The 21,589-nt window shown below is 42.2% G+C and overlaps 1 protein-coding gene across 1 annotated transcript in view; it reads right to left on the bottom strand.

The window, feature by feature from the left end:
- Positions 1–453: 453 nt before the first annotated feature.
- Positions 454–21,589, bottom strand: part of ONECUT1 (one cut homeobox 1) — a 39,605-nt gene continuing 18,469 nt past the window's right edge. Inside the window, exon 2 of the mRNA XM_054565406.1 lies at positions 454–4,606. Within this exon, the coding sequence (XP_054421381.1) occupies positions 4,314–4,606 (293 nt within the window). The 3' untranslated portion in view covers positions 454–4,313. The remainder of the gene's footprint in view (positions 4,607–21,589) is intronic.

Raw genomic sequence — 21,589 nt, 5'->3', positions numbered from 1 at the left:
TTTCTAAGAGGCTGAGGTATTCAAAGAGTATAAGGTGAGAGAGGTCAACAGCGGTTTAACACTTTGGTTCAAGCAAGGCACTCGTCCTAGGAGTTTACAAAGTTTGCAACATGTTTGCCTAGAGATTTACAAGTAGAACTAGCAGTAGTAAGAGTAGTATTTCCTAATGTTGTTGTTGTCGTGTCATTATTATTAAGAATGAAGACAAGTTTACACACTGAGTGAAGAGTGAGGAGGGACGAGGAGGTGGGAGAAGGGACTGGGGCGGAGTTCCCTCTGCAGACCGAGGCCGTGCATGAAAATATCTTTGGTATTCTTTGGTATCATATCAATGTGATTAAAATCACCAATGGAAATCGAGTGAGGTAGCGTCTTTGGTTCACACTATAAATAGTAGATCTTTACACTTTTTTTTTTTTTTACACGTGGAAGTAGCTATTTCTTACCTTCTGCTTCTTTGTCCTTCCTAGTTAGGAAATAGTTACCAAATGCACTGTAAAGCTAACCACACCACAAGAATAATCCAGAAGGCCAATCGCATCTCAAAACGGCCTCTGGTGTTTGAATGCACCCTAAACAACTAGATCGGAAAGGGAGAAGTGCTTTCTCTTTGTTTGCTAAATGCATAGTTTTCATGCTTTATGTACAAAGAAGGGAGAACCTTTTTTTAGGGAAAATGCCTTTATAGCTCATGTGAAAATGTCCTAGGACTCTTTGGTATAGCAAAGTTTGCATTTAATCTGCAAAAAGATGGGTCATTCACCTGGGGTAGCAATGGGAGGGGCATGAGTCCAAATGCAGCATAGTGCTTTCACTTTTTTTCCTGGAAAATTCATTATGCTTTTTGCGGGGAGGGAGAGAGTGAGTGACATGTGCAGTTAGAACTTCTGAATTTCCCCACACATTTTCTTTGGTTTTTGGGGTCTATTCCTGCTACATCTAGGACTGGAACACTCAGCTTCTAACATCCAGAATTCTTTTACCCTGAACATTTACTGAGCTTTTGGGGTGTCCAGACCTCCTACTCTTTCTCTTGGCTCCCTTTCAGAGAAGCTTCTAGTCATGAGAGGACATAAAAGATTTATGGCCCAAAACAGTCTAACTTCCATTCTACCAAAAAAAAACCCCAACAAAACAAAAACCAAAAAACCAAACAAACACAACACCCCAAAATGTATTCTTTGAAGCGCAGTTTTGGTATAAATAAATATACTAATAAAAGAATGAGATATCTTTTTAGGTGAATTTTGTTCAAGGACTGAGAAATAATGGGTGAGTAAATGGCATGTGATCTGCTCGGTTGTGGTGGGTTTAGAACCTGAGCCATAAATGAATGCTACATGAAGCAGGAATGGAAGCATATTCTATATGACAAGTCAGAAGCAAAACAGAATCAGTCATACATGATGGAATAAGTGTATTGCTTGTGAGAAGCTGAGTTTGTCCATTATAATTTCTAAAAAGCAGAGGTTGTGAGGATGCTTAAATAGTCAAGTAAAAAAATTGCTTTTCAGGCTCGGATTTGTGCATCTGTTTATGAGAAAATATATCTCTAGGCCCTGAAATTGCATAATGGGTGCACATTCAATGCTGGTATGAAAATTATCTTTGGTGTTAGCAAATAGAATCACTGGTTATTTTTCAAAAAAATACCATTATGGTGAGAATATTAAAACTGTAGCAATATTCTTTGAGACTGTGTCTACGTAGTACCAAAATAACTGGTTGAAAACTTAAAATGCAGTTAGATCAATTTGAGAGGGTAATATGTAAAAACAAATAAAAAAACTATGGTTGTCTGAATTCAACTTTTGTTTTTACTGGGATATTGAATTTGGTAAGATTGGGTGTAGACACAGCTTGAATTTCCCTGCATTTAAAATTCTCACGTTTTAAATAAATAAGGCTTTCCTCCCTCCTAAATGAAAATACATTATATAGCTGTACCCATGGCCCCCTCTATTCCTGGAGAGAGAAAAAAAAGTAAATCAGTTTTTTCCTTTTAGTTTATGTCATTGACAAGATTAAATTTTTAGCAAATTTGGAGGGCAGCCATTTAAATGATCTCTTTTAATAGCTCAGTTGTAATTGTGCCATATTTAGAAGGGAAAATTTTAAGCTGGAATTTAGGGTGAGATAAAGAAAATAGAATGTGTCAAGGCAAATGCACTACTTCATTAAAGGTGAAGTATGTGTTGATTTCCTTTCCTCAGCCTACAGCAGACATGAAGGAGTCACAGACGGTTCATTGGTTTTGCCTCAGCTCTCCAGGTGCCTGCCTCTTCTAGACCTAGACAAGATGCTGGGATTTGATCCTAAGGAGCTAGATTTTATTTCAAGATGGTTTATTTTTTTTCTTTAGCATGTGAATGAATCTCAATAAACAACTTATTGTTGAGATAATATTTAACTTTATATTTCTAGTTAGATATGCTAACCAAGAATACCCAGTTCTTTACCTACTAGTACAAAAGACTTCCACTTATATGAGTGACAATTCAATGGAATTCAGATAGAATTTAGAGGGGAAAATCAAGTGATTCACTCAGGTACTACTAGTACCACTGTATTATCTTTTGGTGTTTTTTTTTTTTGTTTTTGTTTTTGTTTTTGTTTTTTTTGTGCCTTGATTTCTATGGCCCTGGTTAAGTGATTTGGGAAAATAGAAATTTATATTTTTATATTTGGAGGTTGAGGTCTAGTTTTTATCTGTCCCTGTTAGAGAGTGGAATCTATGTTATAAAATTTCCAGCTTAATGCAGTAGCAAGAAAGAATGTAGTATGCTTTAGAGCCCATGCTTGGTGAAATAAACAGCCTAAGACCTACAGAACCCAAAGTCTTATCTCCCACTAGAACTCTGTTTTGTCCTATGTTCCACCATTCCTTGGTTGTACCTGCTATTTTTATTGATGGCCAAGTCTTTATAAAATATCTGGGATTAGCAATAAAAACAGTTTGATTGTATCTATAGAATGATTACAAATATTGGATAGTTCATTTTAATAATAATGTTGTTCTGCTCACTTTGTGTGTCTGTAAAGTATTTTAAATGGTATTTGGCGTCAAATGCATAAAGAAGATTTGTCAAATTAATCTAAGTATGGAGGCCCTTATTCCATGGTCTTTTTACTAAAAAAGTATTACTTTGAACAAATTTTCTAACTTAGTTATCTACTCTGTTAAATTTCATTTTCTAGTTTACAGATGGGATCCTAGTTTGAAAGAGCCCCCAGGTTTTCTCAGCTATAAACAGATTCTGGAATCACGTTATATGTCTACTTAAGTGACATTTATGGATCCCGAAAGGGAGTGTGCTATCTGGGTGTACCTGTATACTGAATCGACCTCTCTGTTATGGTATTAATTGCTTCCCTGAAGCTACATTCTTTCTTGCCAGTTCTGAAAACAAATATTTCAAATGCTTCAAGAGTCATAAATAATAGTCATGATTCTACGTGGCATGTGTATTACAGCTAAGATCAGTTCATACGTATAACTTTACATAGTATCTTGTGTAAAAATAGCTTTGGTTATTAAAATCATTGCAATAAAATACCTGCACTTTAATATTAAGTGTGTTCTTTGGTACCTAGGTGATTTTTTTTAATGGATGGACTCTTGTTTCATTTCTTAAAAAATAGCTGAACATTCCTTAACAAACAAAGAGAATGCACTAGTTTAGGTGTCATTCAAATTTTCTTTGCTGGGTTTGAATCTGCATTTAGGTTGCGGGCCTGGCAGGTTCAAACATTAGGCTAGACGAGCAAAATCACACTCCGAATCCAATGAACTCAGACAACCCCACACTGTTGGTTGCACTCCTACAGCACAACCCTTCCTAAAGACCAGCCCTGCCTAAGTCCCTAACCACTGGGGGTAGTGGTGGTGTGTGTGTACATGCACGCACCCACACACGCAAGTACTGAGACACCATACACCTTCGTGGCGTGGTGGAACAGATGAGAAAGTCCGATCTTGAAAGATGTCCACTCAATGGCTCAAAACCACTATGCTCCAAACCACGAAACAGCCAAGTACAGCGAGAATGATCATGGATTGAAGGTATAAGATCCAGTGGTGTTTTCCTGCTCATATTTCTTGCCAAGTCGTTGCCCCGCTGAAGTGTGTGTCTCTGAACAAAGTTAGAATGCAGGTGAGCTAAGTCTTTGGTTTCTTTGGACTATAAATAACACTTTTTTTTTTCTTCTTCAAATATTTCTAAGTATAAACCTGCTATCTTGACATCCTGGTCTTTTAAAAATTTTTTTTCTTTAAAGCTTTTCCACCGAGGTTTCAGTTCGTGGTTATTCCTTCATGCTTTGGTACAAGTGCTTGATGAAGAAGATGAGTTGCCAGAATTGGAGCTGCCCTCGTCCTGCCACTTGTCCAGGCTCCTCCTCCTCGCATTCATGAAGAAGTTGCTGACGGTGCTCAGCTCCAACCCCAGCTGCTGGGAAATGGTGATTTGCAATTCTTTGGATGGACGCTTATTTTCCTTGAATATTGCATGTAGAGTTCGACGCTGGACATCTGTGAAGACCAATCTGGGCTTTTTGGGTGTGTTGCCTCTATCCTTCCCATGTTCTTGCTCTTTCCTTTTGCATGCTGTAAAGAAACACAGAAGCTGTTAGAAACAACTGCCTGGGAGAATCAAAAGTGGAAAGGCAGAGCCAATAAAATGTGTTAGCCATTCCTCATGTCCACTTTCTGTCAGCTGGCCTCTGATTTTAGCATCTGGGAGGAAAGTGTAACAAGATGATGGAGAATTAGGAGGAGGAGGAGTTCTGGGAATCCTGGCTTTGAGGCTTTGACAGTATCTGCATTTTGTCTGTGGTAAATCAATGAACCTTCTGGGTCTCAGAGTCGTCTTCTGCAGAGTACAGGGTTTAGGCCAAACACTCATTATTTGAATTTTTTTAATCACCATCTGTTAAAAGGATATAAGAATACCTACCTGGCTGAGTTGTGGTAAGGATGTAGGAGACGGTACCTGAAAAGCTTATGTCAACTGAAGTGTTTTACATGCAAAGTCTGATCAGCTGAAGTGGTCACAGCCCTCACAGGGTGCACCGTCTGCAGCTGATACCACACTAAGAGCCTAATAGAGAGTCTGAAAATAAAAAGAAATTGCACTGGGTTCCCTTCTGATCTTTGTTTTCCAGGAAATGCTGTATGTAAGAAAACTGTACATAGCATCCTACAGCCTTCTACTGACTCCATATGGAACCAGAACTTGTGGAGATGTGAAGGCTACTTCCTTGCCGTTGGAATGAAACCCGTCATGTTAAGCATATTCACCTTTGGGGTGTCTCTGCGCCTCCCTTTGCAAAAGACTTCCTCTTGGGGTGCCCCTCTGCCCTTATCCCATCTACCATTAAGAAGGTCTGTAACAGGTGTGGAATGAGGTCCGGAACTTGGGATGTTTGGGCTAGGGGTCTCCTTGAACCAGAGAAGCCACCTCAACCTGAATATCTTAGAAAAAGGAAAAAAGAATTCCAAAGCCTCCACAATCTGTCTGGGAGAATGCGAAGTGAAGCCGAGCCAAGCCACTGAGAGTTACTTTGCATATCTAAAGAACTTGGCCAGTGTTTTAGTAACGGTAAGTAGCTGTGCCTGCTGCGGTTGAAGCCAGGGAGATGGGCGTCACTGTAATCTGTGATGCAGCTGGGAGGCGGTCCCCCAGTTACTGTGCCTGCAAGAGAGGCTTGGAGGCAGACCCCTACCTCATGGGGCCCTGCCTCCATGGGCTGACAATGGCAGCTGAGAAAAGCAGAAAAGACCAGACTACGGGCAGAAGGAACCCAGTATGGGAGGAGTCAGGAATGGAGTTATGGAGGAAGATCCGTGATGGGATTTAAACCAAGACGTGGGAGCCCTGTGAGCGCTTAACCACACAGCTTAGAAAGGAGCAGAAAAGCAGAATGTAGCAGCCGTGCAGGGTCTTGGCCACAAGGTTTGGAAGGATGCAGAAGGACCCCTACTGGCCCACCACGAGGATGTGGTTTTGGATTAAGAGCAGGAGCCCAGCCTAGCATGGACTCCTGGAAGAAGCCAGAATACAGATGGGAATCTGCCCAGCTAAGCTACGGACTTCTTTTTCTTTTCCTGAGAGATGTTACCTCTGACTGGCCTGGTTTGGCAAGGGGAGGAAGGACTGTGTGTTTGTGGGTGTATTTTTGTTTCTAAAGGGTGTGGGATTCAACAGCAGAATTCCACCATTATTCCACACCTGTATAACTTATGAATAAATAGTTCCTTTCCTCTTCATAAGACTCTGGCACTGGGAGTCATGGTTCTTACTGGCGTTGGGTAATAGAGCCCAGTGGTTCTGTTACAGGTCCCCTCCCTGATTATGCCTCTTGGTCCTATATCACAAGCTGCTTCCTGGCTGCTAGAGCTGTTCTGGAGCATCATCTCAATGTGTCCCTTGGCCCCAGGGTTTGGTGCTGGAGCAGGGTACCTCCTAATCTCAGATGCCACACTTCTCTTTCTGTGGTTCAGTGGCTGCCACCTGCCAAAAGGGCACTACGGGCTGCAATGCTAACAACACCCTCCCCCCGACTCCCCATTTCCATCATCAATCAATCTTACAGCCTTCCCCAAATAACTGTACAACCCAAGTGAAAACAGTGCTGATTATGCTGATGCAACTTTAAGACCAGGCTCCTACGCCCTTACTCCAATCAGATTGCTACCTCTCAGCCTCACTACCTATGCAATCTGGAGCAGCCACTGCTGTCTTTGTATCTGGCTGGCTATACTCTGACATGAGCTCCAGCCACAGGCAAGTAGGGCATCTTCCCATGGAGGCTGGGACTGTTACCCTTTCATAATCCCCCAAACCTCTTGTTGGCTGCTTGGCCCATTGCTACTTCCTGCTTCACCTCCTGACTCTTTGTATTCCAGGTTCTCAATTCCTTAGAAGATGGTTCACCAGCCCTGGCAAGATGCAGCTTCTGTGCTCTATCTAGGTAGCTCTGCTCCTTTCCCTGTCCCTACTTTTCATTCGTAACTGCTAAGATCCCAGGTTTCAGAGTTCCCCTAAGGCCTAAGTGTCCATTAGTACCAACTAGCTCTGCCATCAGGTGAGCTGAAAAGCTAATGGGTGAAGGCTGAAGAAACCTTCCATCTTCGGAGTCCAATCTAGGGACATCCAAGTTTAAATATGTTCTTAAAACATATGCTACTTAGTAAAAAGTGATTTGAGTGTACACTCTAATACTATTTACTTAAAAATTTCACATGTATTACTGCGCTGCTATATTATGCATATTATAAAGCATATGAAACTATAGACATTTTTAAAGGGGTAAAATAAAAATAAAGAGACATAGAAATTCTCTTCTATAGATGCATTTGCTAGTCCAGGCCGTAGAGTGCATTCACCCAACTGAAGGAACCACTGATCTAATCACAGAAAATACAGGGTAAGAATTTCAGAATGAACATGACGGGAGACCTCAGTCATAAAAAAGAGATTTTGGGGGCAAGTCAGACCACATGGTACCTTTCATAACATCCCATAGGTCAGGGACCCCAAACTCCAGGCTAGAGACCGGTACTGGTTTTGGCCTATCAGGAAGCAGGTCTCACAGCAAGAGGTAAACTTGAATGTAATGTGCTTGAATCATCCTGAAACCACACCCCTTTCCCCCTGCCTAGATCCATGGAAAAATTGTCTTCCATGAAACTGGTCACTGGGGCCAAAAAGGTTGGAGACTGCTGCCAGAGGTCACTGGCTACATCGTTTTCCCAACATGAGGGGGCAACATCAACGTAATAGGAAGTATTTATTAAGCCACAGAGCATTGAGCTGTATATACCAAACCAGCTGAATTTCCCCAAATAGCATCCCTCCCCCCAGGGAACTACAGCCTTCATTGGACAACTAGATTAAGTCCCTGATAAAAACAGCTGACTAGACCAAAAACTCTAGTTAGTTTGAGTCAGTCCATTTAGACACAGCTTTATACAATACTGATGCGCATGGATGATCCATTAATTCACGTTCAAAAATGAATATAACACAGACTTTGCTCTTAAGGAGGTCATTCTTGTGGTCATGTAAGCAAATAACTCAAAAGTAGAAAAAGAGTATACAGGATATTGCCTTGGCTGGTGTGGCTCAATCAGTGGATTGAGTGCTGGCCTGTGAACCAAAGAGCTGCTGGTTTGGTTCCCAGTCAGGGCACATGCCTGGGTTGCAGGCTGGGTCACTGGTGTGGGGTGTGTGCGGGGCAGCCACACATTGATGTTTCTGTCCTCCTCTTTCTCCCTCCTTTACCCTCTCTCTAAAAACAAATACATAAAACCTTTTTTTTTTAAAAAAAAACCAACAGTATGTAGGATATTACCTCTGCTTGAGGATATTAAGGAAAGCTTCACAGAGGAGGTGCTTATGCTGGGCTCTGAAGGATGAATAGGAGTTTGTTAGTGAGTGAAGTGGGACAAGCTCCTACTCAGCAGGGGGAACAATATTCATGAAGGATTGATAAATATTAGTAGGTGGGTATTAGTAGGGCAAGAGTACACACAGGAGGAAGGTTGTGGTAGACAAGACTTTATAGACAGAGGTCAAAATTGAATTCTCTTGTGGATAATGCAGAGCTACTGAAAGGTTATGAGTAAGGGTATAGTGTGATTAAATCTGGGTTTAGAAAAATTCCTCTGGTGGTATCATGGGGGGGTGTATTGGAAAGCAGCAAGATTAGAGGCAAGGATGCTGTGGTATGCTACCATGGTCCCTCTCAGGACTAGAGTACTTGTTCTTCCACTTGCTGGAAGAATTCATGGCTGGTGGCTATCAGCTGAGTTCCATTCTGGGAATTGCCCTGGGACAAAGATTATGCCATCCTGGGGTGGCATGGGGTGAGGGGCTGCCCACATCCAGTGAGAGTGGAGGGAATATGGGTTGCTATGGGTGGTAGAGGCTGAAAAGAGTGGGAATGTGTTGGTTTAAGGTCTCCCAATTCCAGACCCTTGCATCAAGTTGGGACAATTCTAAAGGGTCACCTAGTACCAGAGGACCCCATAGGATCGATTGAGGCTATTACTGCAAGTCCATCAAAGTTCAGCATCTCCCAAGTTCAAGCATGCAAGTTCAGCATGCTTGATCTTACCTCCTCCATTGCCACACCCACAGGGGTTATTCCTCATAGCTTTCTCTGATAACCTTCCTGCATGCAAGTTGCAGAAACCCAGGGTCTTTTCCCCAAGAAACCTACACTAAGATAGAATCCATTAGAAACCACTGTAGTGGGTATCCCAAATTAGACAATGGCAGTTGTGGATGGAATATAGGGAGCAAATTCCAGAGCTTCTTGGAAGGTAGAAAGAATCAAGAGGACTTAATGATAACTTGGCTGTGAGGATGGTCTTCAGAAGATCTTCCAGGTTTCTGGTTGGATGGTAGTAATAGGGCCATTAGGAAATTCAGAGGGAGAAATGAATTTTATGGGGGCAGTAATCACTTCTATGTGGGATAAACTTCATTTTAAGTGCTTGTTGGACATTTTGTTAAAGATCTCCAATCAGTTATTGTCCAGCAGACAGCACGATATATGGGGTCTGTAGCTCAGGAGAGAGGCCTGGGCCAGGAATATAGACTGGGAAGTCATTAGGGCTCTAGATGGTAAATTACACAGAACATATACTTGTGGCAAAGTAAATAACTGAGTGTTGGGTGCAGACTCAACTTATTTATCACTCAAAAGACAGAGGGAAGGGATATCACAAAGATATCCATTTTCCACCTAACCAGAATACATGTTTGAATGACTTCCACCTAGTCTGCAGCATTTGGCAGGACTGAGTGGGCTGAAGCTGCCCCCGAGCCAGCATTTCTCAAATAGTATCAGAGGAATAATGTTTTAAACATGGGTTCCTTGAAAAGATGGTTTGCAGGTCAAGTACATTTACAAAAATCTACTATATATATAGCTTTCCCCTCAAAACTCATAATGCGTTAGTGCATGTAATTCTGTTTCCCAAATTTTCTTAACCCCTTTTTGGTGGGGACTGTCTATCCATGTCTCATACAATACCAATGTTGGAAGTTCCTGCCCCAAGCTCTCAGGCATTGTAGACATCACAATGTCTGAACCTGGGAAGTAAGAGTCTCCCAGAGCAGACAGCTAGGTTGACTTATGCTTTATTTCAATGCCTCTTGGTAGGGTGCCTGGCACTACGGGGAGGTCAGTACCCATGCGGCACTGGATGGGGTGTCTGTGACTAAACGCATGTGGTATATATGGAAAGAACTCTATGCAAAAGTTGGAGTTGCTGAATAAGAAAGTAGAGATACTAGTAGAATAGAGACTAGACTAAAGCTTATTGAGAATCCCTGGGTGACCTCAACAAGGAGGCTAGAAGGAATAACCCTCAGAAATAAAATTGTGCTTCTAGAAGCTTGTATAGAACTATAGTTGTTAGGACTGTTAAGAGAATATGAATGAGGTTTTGGAAGAGACTTCTGGTCAAGATGGCCGCAAAGGTAAACATGGCTCACCTCCTTGCACAACAACATCCAAATTACAACTAAACGATAGAACAACCATCATTCAGAACCATCAGAAAGTGAGCTGAATGGAAGTCCTACAACTACGGAATTAAAGAAGAAACCAAATTGAGACGGTTAGGAGGGGCAGAGATGTGGAATGGGCTGGTCCTACACTCACATATGGTGGGTAAAGATTGACAGGGATATCTCAGGAGCAAGGAGTCCCAACCCATATGAGGACCCCCAAGCCTAGGGTTCCAGTGCCAGGAAGATAAGTTTTCATAATTTCTGGCTGTAAAAACTAGAGGGGATCGAGGCTATGGAAGACAGAAACTTCTAGAGTCCCAGGCATTTCCTCTTAAAGGGCCTACACACAGACTTACTTGGGCTCACTCTGTCTGAGCTCCAGCACAGCAGACTGAAAGGCATCAGAGACATACAAAGAGGAACTGAATTGTCTGGCATCAGGGAGAGAGCTGGGGGCAGCTTTCTATCAGAAAGAAGTGCTGGCAGAGGCCATTGTTCCTTTTCTGAGTCCTCCTACCACAGAGTCACAGAACCATCAGACAGGCACCATATCTGAGACTCCACCAACCTGGCTATAACTGTTTGTCCCACCCTGGTGATTCACTGAGGCCCTGCCCCATCCAACTTTTGGGCCCACACAAGCTGTTTCCAGTGGCTTTACCATACAAATGGCCTGTCTTGGCCTATGCTTCAGATTTTCCTAAATTCTCTCAAACAAGCAACATCTGGTTTCAGCAGGCCTTTTCCTCCAAGCCCACCACAAGTAGCAGCTATCTGCAGAAGCTTTATAGCCTAGACAGAACATAGGCAGTGGCTGACCTTGGATGTGTCAACAGCAATCAAGGCTCAACTACAAGACAGGGGTGTACACAGCTCACACAGTAGGTACATCTTGAGTACCCAGCTTGGGCAATAGGGGAGGCTGTGCCACTGGACCCTGCAGGATGCCTACAACATTAGGCCACTCTATCAAGCCTGGGAGATAGTAGCAGTTCTGCCTAATACATAGAAACAAACACAGAGAGGCTGCCAAAATGAGGAGACAAGGAAACATTTCCCAAATGAAAGAACAGAACAAAACTCCAGAAAAATAACTAACAAAATGGAGACAGGCAATCTATCAGATGCTGAGTTCAAAACACTGGTTGTAAGGATGCTCAAGGAAATTAGTGAGGACCTCAAGAGTATAAAAAAGATTCAGCCAGAAATGAAGGATACACTAATAGAAATGATGAATGATTTACAGGGAATCAACAGTTGAGTGGATGAAACTGAGAATCAAATCAGCAATTTGGAATATAAGGAAGGAAAAAACAAGCAATCAGGAAAGCAAGAATAAAAATAATCCAAAATTTAAGATAATGTAGGGAGAATTCTGGGACAACTTCAAGCATGCCAACATTTGTATAATGGGCTTGCTGGAAGGAGAAAGATATCATGAAATTGAAAACCTATTTGAAAAAAGAATGATAGAAAACTTCCCTAACTTGGTGAAGGAAACAGACATACAAGTCCAGGAAACACAGAGAATCCCAAACAAGATGAATCCAAAGAGGTCCACAGCAAGACACGTTATAACTAAAAGGCCAAAGTTTAAAGACAAAGAATCTTAAAAGCAGTGAGAAAAGCAGTTACCTACAAGGTAACTCCCATGACTGTCAGCTAATATCTCAAAAGAAACTTTGCAGGCTAGAAGGGTTCAGCAAGAACTAATCAAAGTCATGAAAAGCAAGGACCTACGACCAAGATGATTTTATCCAGGAAAGCTGTCATTTAGAATTGAAGGATAGATAAAGGGCTTTCCAGACAAAAAAATGCTATAGGAATTCATCATCACCAAATGAGTATTATATAAAATGTTAAAAGTTCCTTCTTTAAGAGGAAGATAAAAAATATGAACAATAAAATGGCAATAAATACATATCTGTCAACAACTGAATCTAAAAAACAAAATAAGCAAGCAGAACAGAAACATTCATAGATATAGAGAACATTTTGGTGGTTGACAGATGAGAAGGGGGTTGGAGGAAGAGCAAAAAAGGTGAAGGGATTAAGAAGTACAAATTGGTAGTTACAGAATAGTTATGTGGATATATAGCACAGCACAGGGAATAGAGTAGCCAAAGAACATGTACGCACTGACTCATGGACATAGACAACAGTGTGGGGACTCCCCGAGTGAGGGAGGAACTGGGTATAGAAGGGCAAAGGGGAAAAAATTGGGACAAATGTAATAGCATAAACAAAATATAATTTTAAAAATCTAAAGACAAAAGAGAATATGAATGACAGCAGTGATTTAGAATTTCCGTGGAATTCATTTCAGGATACAAATTACTTGTTATAAGGTCTGAAATCACCAAGTGGGAGTCACGAAAGTCCACAGGGTGTTCAAGGTAGAGAGAGAGAAAGAAAGTGTGAGAGGAGCATGATAAGAGGTACGGCTGCTTGGGGAACAGCAACACGTGTGTTTTAGGTGAAAGTTACACTTTTTGTGTGAGTATACAGTTTCTGTGAAAAATAGACAAGTATTTGTCATAGAACTGGATTTATGGGAAGAGGATTCCTCTTGTTTGTGAAAGGTAATACTGAAGAGGAAGATGACCTGTCATGAGTCATATCAGTGAAGGTGGGCAAGCAAATATATTTTAAAGATGCAGTGGCAAAGTGTGGTGGGGCTGTTTCAGACAGGTGACTGTGACCTCCCTTATTGGTCACATCACCCACAGTGAATCCTACATGGGAGGCAGAAGTAGTCATGGAAGTTGGTAAAAGGCAAAGCATGACTTTGTGTCCTACAGAACAAAAGATTATGAAGACTTTTTTTTTTTTTTTTTTTAAAGACAACACTTGAAGATGTGGACAAAGGATAGCAGGTTTCATTTCAGGCCTACCTGGAACATGTGCTTTATCCATAATTGGCAAGACAGAGCCAAGGCTATTTCAGGAACTATGAATTCTGCAGGATGTTGAAAGGTATTTCAGGAACAATGAGTTTTTGAGGTTAGTCAGTTTGGGAAAGACTGAGTTAACTCATGATTAAACAAGTTTTTTTTTTTGTTTGTTTGTTTGTTTGTTTTTACAGATTTTATTTTGAGAAAGGAGAAGGGAGGGAGAAAGAGATGGAGAGAAACATCAATGTGTAAGAGATACATCCATCAGTTGCTTCTTGCATGCCCCCAACTGGGGACCCAGGTATGTGCCCTGACCAGGAATCAAACTGGTGACCTCTTGGTTCAAAGGCTGGCACAATCCACTGAGCCACACCAGCCAGGGCAACAAGTTTCTTCAATGTAGGACTTCTCAGAGCTTTCAGTATGCTAATGTGCACTGATACTTTCTAGCTCATGTAGTTTCCCAAACTTATTTGATTAAGTAACTCTTTATTTGGAGAATTGCTCTCAGGAATGGCATTGCTTAGAACAATGTTTCTCTACATGTGGTTGGCAGACCGATGTGGGTCTGTGAACTGTTACTGACCTGAAACAAGATCATCATAGAAAACTGAGAATTAGCAATTAGAAACTTTTGTGGCAGTTTGAAAGTATTGCAACATTCAAGTATGTGATTGGTGTTCTAGTAATATCTTTTTTTATTATCAAAATTTGGTCTAGGGCAGATGGAAATTAGAAACAGACTACTAGTCTTTCACTACATAGAACTTAAGAAGCCTTGTCTCAGAACACACTTTTTATATGACATATATAATAACATCCTAGAATCAATAGACTATCAGCCAAATGTTCAGGTAACCAACTTATATCCATTTTTCCAATTTAATGACACAAAAGACTTTACAACATCTGAAGTGCTGATCGAGCTATACAAAAGTCGGCCAAGAACTTGTCTGGGAATATGTGGGCACAGACGTATTGGCCTGAGAGACACTTATAAAGCCAGGTAGATTTATAAGACAACTTTTCAGATGAACCTGGATTTGGAGGGCACAAGCCCGAGTCCAGCTCCGCAGTCACAGCTAGATGTGTGGTATTGGGTCAGCCCTTCATCTTCTTTGAGCTGTAGTTTACTCAGCTGCAAAATAGAGGACAATGGCCTTCTTTCTTCACAGGATTGTAATAAACATTAACTAAATATATGTTGAAGTAATCATTAAAATTATAAACCCTTAAGTATTCTAGAGTATTCTAGATGTTCGCAAATTAATTTTCTGATGCTTTCTTCCTTCTTTAGTCAAGATGCGGTATAAACATTGAATTGACACAGCAGCCTGGAATCTTTGCTTTGTCTCCGGCCTGCGGTACGAACTTGGACATATCCCTTGCTCTCTTTCTTTTCTCCTTTAAATGAGCATGCCATGTTCTAAGGCCCCTGAGGGCATGAAAGCCCTGTGAGTCAATGAATGCATGGCTACAATGTGTACTGGTTTCCAAGGTCTATTAAAAAATTTCCAATGTAACTAGTTTTCCATTGCCTCTTCTCCATCCTATGGCTTCTTAAAAAGAGCAGGGACTGACTCTGCAGGGCCATCAGCTAGTCCTGCAAATAATCCAGATCCACATTCATCTGAATGAAGGTGATAAAACATAAACTCATGGTCCTCATAATTGCTTTCACTTTTTGAATTTATGAGATTTCTAGATGAAAACAGTTACAACTCCCACTCCCATAGGCTCTGAGAACAGTTAAGCATTTGACTTCCTAGGACTCTGAGCCATTAAGCAATAGTTAATTTGTATGTTTATCAAGTTTCTACTTCTTTATTAAAATTGTAGGACAATTTATTTAATTTGCCTCCTAACATTCTTAGTCTATTTGTCCCAGAGTTGGCTGCTTCCCAAAGGGTGGAATCATGCCTTCAAGTAAGGCTATGTGGGGGCAGTAGAGTTGTGCATGCTTCAATGTGTACTTACTAAAAGCACACAGAGCGTCCAGGTATAGCCAGTGTTCTCCCTATTCCTGGTCTATGAATGAGGAAGCATCTGTAAAAAGCATTACACTAGTTGTCAGAAAGTTTGGGTTCTGTCCCTGGCTGGGTAGTTCAGTTGGTTAGAGCATCGTCCCCATACACCAAGGTTGTGGGTTCAATCCCCCCTCAGGGCACATATGAGAATCAACCACTGAATGCATAAATAAATGAAATAACAAATCAATGCTTCTCTCTCCTTTCTTCTCTTTCTAAAATCATTTTTTTTAAAAGAAGCATTTCCTTTAAATAAAGAGAGAAAAAGTTTGGGTCCTGGTTCTGGTTCTGTCATTAATTAGCTGAATGACTAGATTGAATCCTTTAATCAAACTGAGTCCAGGTTCCTTAATTGCATAATGAAGGGATTGGACCAAATAACTCAGAACCCCTTCCAGGTTCAGCTCACCGACTAGATGTGTGTAAATGCTTTCAGCTCCAGGAGATGCAGCAGGCAGTACAGACCCTGCCCAGGACTATTGGTTTCTGCATCGTAAATGGGCACCCGGAGAAGTATGAGGGTTGAACTATTCATTCCAGGTGTGACTGGGCCACCCCTCCCCCCGTCCATGGCCCCTCTTTTGTCAGACTGTCCATGTACCACTGCCTCATTCCTGGCAGGCAGAGGGGGGGTGGGATTGAGGAGAGAAGGCCTTTGGGGCAGAGCACCTTGAGATGAGTTAGGAAGGGGAACAAGACCTCTGTGCTTAGTAAACAGTAATATCAGACAATTGGACTTCATAAATTGAATTATTCTTAGACATAATTTGTAAAGGTCTGTTAGAAAACTCTAGCTTATGTTAGTTACATGAAGGAGGAATAGGAGAAGTGTGTGTTTTTTGGGGAGGGAGTGGATACACATACAGACAAGTGACAATCAGTGGTCAACACACTTACAGGAAGCTGTGGTATCTGATAGAATAAGAGGGAAAAGGAGCTAAATGAATGGCATGTCTATGGGTCCCCTCTTGACAACTGGAGCTGCTTTTCAAAGTATACAGGATAGTATAAATGAAAGAGCAAGGGTCATAATGTTATCTGAACTGCCTTGGGTTATTTGGCTGCACTGTGCGTAATTTTATAAGATGGAGCTCTTAATAGTTTTTGGAATGAGGCCGCTATTAAGTGGCAAATTTAGAGGGCACAGTTGCAATTGAAAAGCAACTCCAGTGAATTCTAGTGGATATTACCAAGGGCAACCTTTGCATGGGAGGCAAAATCCTGCACAGATCGTCTGGAGGTGTGATGCTCGGCATAGGGAGATGAAGCCAACAGAGCACCAACGGAAGCTCTTCTGGGCATGCACATGAACCCGAAAAGAGCAGACATTCCCGGTCAGGAATGATCACAATAACCTACCCCTGAATCTTGCTTTACAGTGCTTAAAATACCTGTCAGCCCTGGCCTGGTTGTGCTTGGTTGGTTGGTGTATCATCCCGTACACCAGAAGGTTGCGGGTTTGATCCCTGGTCAGGGGCAACCAATCTATGTTTCTGTCATATCAATGTTTCTCTCTTTCTCTCTTCCTTTTCCTCTCTCTAACATCAATAAATATATCCTTGGATGACGATTAAAAAAATAAAAAAACAACACACCTCTGTTAAATCTTTCTCGGGGAGCCCCACAAAACTCAGGTGAGGAAGAAAGGGGTATTATTTCTTTTTCTGCAGATGAAGAAACAATATAAGAGAGGGCAGACAGCTTGCCTATGGGCACACATCTGGTTAGTGGGGGACCTTCAAATCCACAATACACTGGAGGCAGATGTCAACATGGCGGACACATAGAACCTTTGCCCAGGATGGAGAAGTGGTTAGGAGTACTGGTGAGGGGGAGCCCAGGGGACCCACAGCCACAGGGAGCACGTGGGCATAGTTGGCTCCCCAGGCTGCAGGCTGCTTGTCAGCCAGACCTGCCTTGCTGTGGTGGAAAGGACCGTAGTTGGCTGATCCAGGAAAGTGGGCTGCACAACAGAAAGTGGAGATGGAAGGCGTTTGGGCAGCGTAGGGAACAGCACACTCACACTAGCCTGGGAGAGGCGCGGGAAGGAGTCCGGTTTCCAGGAGGAGAGCAGAAGAGCGCGAGAGAGCTGCTCCATACGGATATCAGCTTTGGGAGGAAGCTGACAGGAACTGTTGGCCTAATCGGAAAGGAAAGGTGGGGAGCAGTGGGCTAAAGTCAGGACATGTCTGCTCCATCTAATTCAGGGTGGAAAAGTCATCTAAGCCTCTCACCACTCCACCTAATTGTTTCTTCTTCTTCTTCTTCTTCTTTTAATATGCTATAGCATTTCTTAATAACATAGTTGTGATGTTATTTTTTTGAAAGATGTTATTTATTTATTTTAGAGAGGGGAAGGGAGGGAGAGAAACATCAATGTGTGGTTGCCTCTCACGCGCCCCCTTCTTGGGACCTGGCCTGCAACCCAGGCATGTGCCCTAGACAGGGAATCGAACCAGCGACCCATTGGTTTGCAGGCTGGCACTCAATCCATTGAGCCACACCAGCCGGGGTCCTATTTGTTTTTTTAACAGAGCTGTCCAGGACAGAGACCTGCCTTTCTATACACCTGCTACCTGAAGTCCTCCAGGAGTCAGCGTATAAAATAATTCCATCAACCTCTTTTCTCTAGGCAAAGCTCCGTAGCTGTAACCCAAGAGAGGAGAATCCATTGAACTTTGTGATCGAAGCAGGGCAGAGGCTGCAAAGGGCCTGGGAGGGGTGGAACAGGATCAACGGAAACTTACCGCTGCTTTACCTGTGCTAAGCCCACATGTGTTATGTTATTACCATACAGAGCCTCACAGCAACAATGGGAGGTCTGAACTATTATTACCTCTAGTTTACAAATGAGCAGCTTGTGGCTTAGAGGTTAAGGGACTGGCCCAAAGTTACTCTGATGGTAAATGGTGAGGCTGGGCAATGTGGAGCTCAGTGACAGTATTGGAGACCAGGTATGACCTGGTAGTCCTCAGGCACAGGTGGTGGGGGGAATCAGAGGATCATTCGGTACGTACTAACGTAACTTCATCCATAAGTTCTGTGACTTTAAGTGAAATGACTTATAATGCAACCAATTTTACCACAGTTTAATTTATATAAATAGGAGTTAAGTTCCTAAACATCTCATCAACGTTATAATGAAACTATGTATTGGAGGACAGGCTGTAACAGCTTTCATTTTGCATGGCCCCCTCGAAAAGCCCTTTTTATATGATTCTAGACTATCTCAGTTCTTCTCCTCACAAATTGTCTTCTCTCTTTTGTTCTGTGTTCTCTCTGGGACAGGCTGAACCTGAGAGAGAAAGCTGAGCTGGGACTCCTCAGTGAATGAATGCATTTTCATACTCCTGTGATACTTGCATTGCTGTCTTGCTGACCATTCATGCTCACATGCACACACTTTCCTCAACACAGAGTCAGGCTTTTTGATACTCACAGGAAGAGACACCCACCGCCTGATCCTTCACTCCATGAAGTTCTTTCCCCCCATCGCGGCTTCAAAGGAAGCAGTGGGAAAAGAGGTTGCTATCTTGCACCTGCTTGTCTGGTCAGTAACAAAAGGTCATGAGACTCTTCTGAAAGGCTGGTTCAGAAATTCTGATTTTTAAATTATGCTAGACTTCTGTTAATTCCTGATCCATTGGAATTTTATTACATCAGTGTTCCTCATTTTGAAGAGCCCCTCAATAGTTTGGACCCCAATAATTGGAAATATGTGATATTGATGTCCTCGTTATGATGATTCTATAAGACAAATGACACACCCAATAACTTACATGCTTATTATGCATTATTATCTCATATAAGCCTATTGTGAATTGTAAGTCTTACTTTCATGATCCCATTTCTTTAATTAAAAGCTGTATATAATACCTTATAATATTCACAGCAATTTAAAGTTATAAACTGGAATCCCTTCAAAAATAACCTACAATTTTGACTTTGCACTAAGTCATCAGGCATTTCCCGCACGTAATTTCAAATCAGTGGTTTGCATTTCTGGAAACTTCTCTGTAAAGTCCAATTCTAAATGTCATTCTCCTAATGATATATTTTACACAATTAGTTTTACAAGGTCTCCCCAAAACTTGAGAAGAAAGCGCTTGGTGGGTGATCCAACATGATTTTCAAGGATCTTGACACCGACCCCAACTACCTTCCCGTCTCATTTCCCACTGCTGCCCACCGACTACCCACAGTGAGCCACACTGCTCAAAAGTCAATCCTTAACACAAAGGAGTCTTCGCGTTCCCATTCCTTTGCTCAAGTTGTTCGCTCCACAAAGATGTCCTTCCTTTGCTTTCTTTTCCATATAAAAAGTTCCCTATGGCTCTGGCTGGCGTGGCTCAGTGGACTGAGTGCTGGCCTGTGAACCAATGGGTTGCTGGTTTGATTCCTGATCTAGGGCACGTGCCTGGGTTGCAGGCCTGGTCCGCAGTAGGGAGTGTGCGCGAGAGACAACCACACATTGGTGTTTCTCTCTCTTTCTCCCTCCCTTCCCTCGCTAAAAAAAAATAAATAAAAATCTTTTTTTAAAAAAAGGACAGGAAAGTTATTTAAAAAAAAAGTTTCCTATGTAATCAAGACCTAGCTCAAGCATCTCATTTTCTGTTAAGCCTCCTCTAACTCCTCTCCCATCCAGGGGGAATTGCTGTCTCCTTAGCTCATAGAGCCCCCTAGGTAATTAGTTGTTTTTCTACCTATCTTTCTCACTAGATCACAAGATCTGTAAGAGTACATCATGGATTATTTCTTTGGCATACTCAGCATCCTTGTTGCATAAATAAGCTGGATGTGGCCCCATAGGAAATGGAGACACCCAAGACACAAATCTTTATCTTTTGAAAATGTGTACCTAGAATGCAGTTCCATGAGCTTGCCTAAATCCTTTATTGGGTAATTATTTTGAAGCTCTTTAATGGCACTGCGGGGGCTATTTCTGGACTGTCATTGACAAGTTAGTGAAAGGGGGCTGAACCCTGGTGAAGGAAGCCTGTTGAGTCAGAAGGTGTTCAGGTCAGGGAGGGAGGAGGCTGGAGTAACAGAGCTGGAAGGGTAGAAGGTTCAGAGGGGCTGAATTTGGGCTGGGGCATTTAAGTGACCTGGGAATAGGGCAACCAGCCCTTTCCAGATGAGGTGCCCAGCTTGGGGTCACTGAGTCCCAGAAGACAGAGGGATGCTCTCTGTGTCTGTCCTTGCTAACTCTGGGTGGTGACTCGTCCATACATACCTAATAGCCACACAGAATCTGTATAGTGGAAACCATAGAATAAATTAATGAGATGACCTCAGTGGAATAGTCTTGGAGAAATTAAAAGTTAAGGGTTGACAGATATAGACAAAAATGCCTATAAATTAGGTGACGGGACATACCATTTTGTTTTTTTCTTCTAGCATCTGCCATATCATTGGAATTTTTGAGTCGGTGCCCTGGATCCATGGGTGAGGGTGCCATGCCTTGCTCCTGGACTTCCCGGCTGGCCTGAATTCTGCAGTGGGAGATCTGTAAGAACGCTCTAATTGCTACGCCTTGGCTATAAATGAAAATCACCTGAGATTTTGGAAAGCTCCCCAGTGATTCTAACCCACATCCAAGGCTGAGAACTACTACTGTAAATCAGTGCTTCTCAAACTTGAATGTACAAACTTGAAACCTTTGGGCATCTTGGTAAGATGAAGATTCTGATTCAGCAGGTCTGGCAGGACCTGAGATTCTGAATGTCGAACAAGCTCCCAGGTGATGCCCTCAGGCTGGTCCAGCACCACTTTCTCAGTAACCAGGGTCTAGGGTGTTCAAATTGCACAAGACCCCCTCCCATCCCTACTGAATTAGATTCTCTGAGAGCAGGATTCACAAATACATTTTAAACAAGCTTCCCACCAGGTAATTTAGATGGAGCCACTTGCTTTTAGGCTAATATTTCAAAACTTGCCAATATCAAAAGAATCACGTCCCACTCTTGTCAGAAATACAGATGGACTGAATCCACATTTTAGGAGTGGCCGGACAATCTGTACTCTGAGAACCAGGTAATTCCTCTGATTGCAGGTTTTGGAAAGAATGCTGGTGGGATCTTTTGCTGGAGTTCCCAGGGAACTCTCCTCCCTCTCTCCACAATGAAACTCTCATTGTCTAATG

The sequence above is a fragment of the Pteronotus mesoamericanus genome, unplaced genomic scaffold, assembly GCF_021234165.1.
Source record: "Pteronotus mesoamericanus isolate MK-2021 breed Mesoamerican mustached bat unplaced genomic scaffold, CSHL_Meso_final contig_164, whole genome shotgun sequence".
Taxonomy (NCBI): domain Eukaryota; kingdom Metazoa; phylum Chordata; class Mammalia; order Chiroptera; family Mormoopidae; genus Pteronotus; species Pteronotus mesoamericanus.
The sequence above is the reverse complement of the archived record's forward strand: the minus strand, read 5'-3'. Positions and strand labels throughout refer to the sequence as shown.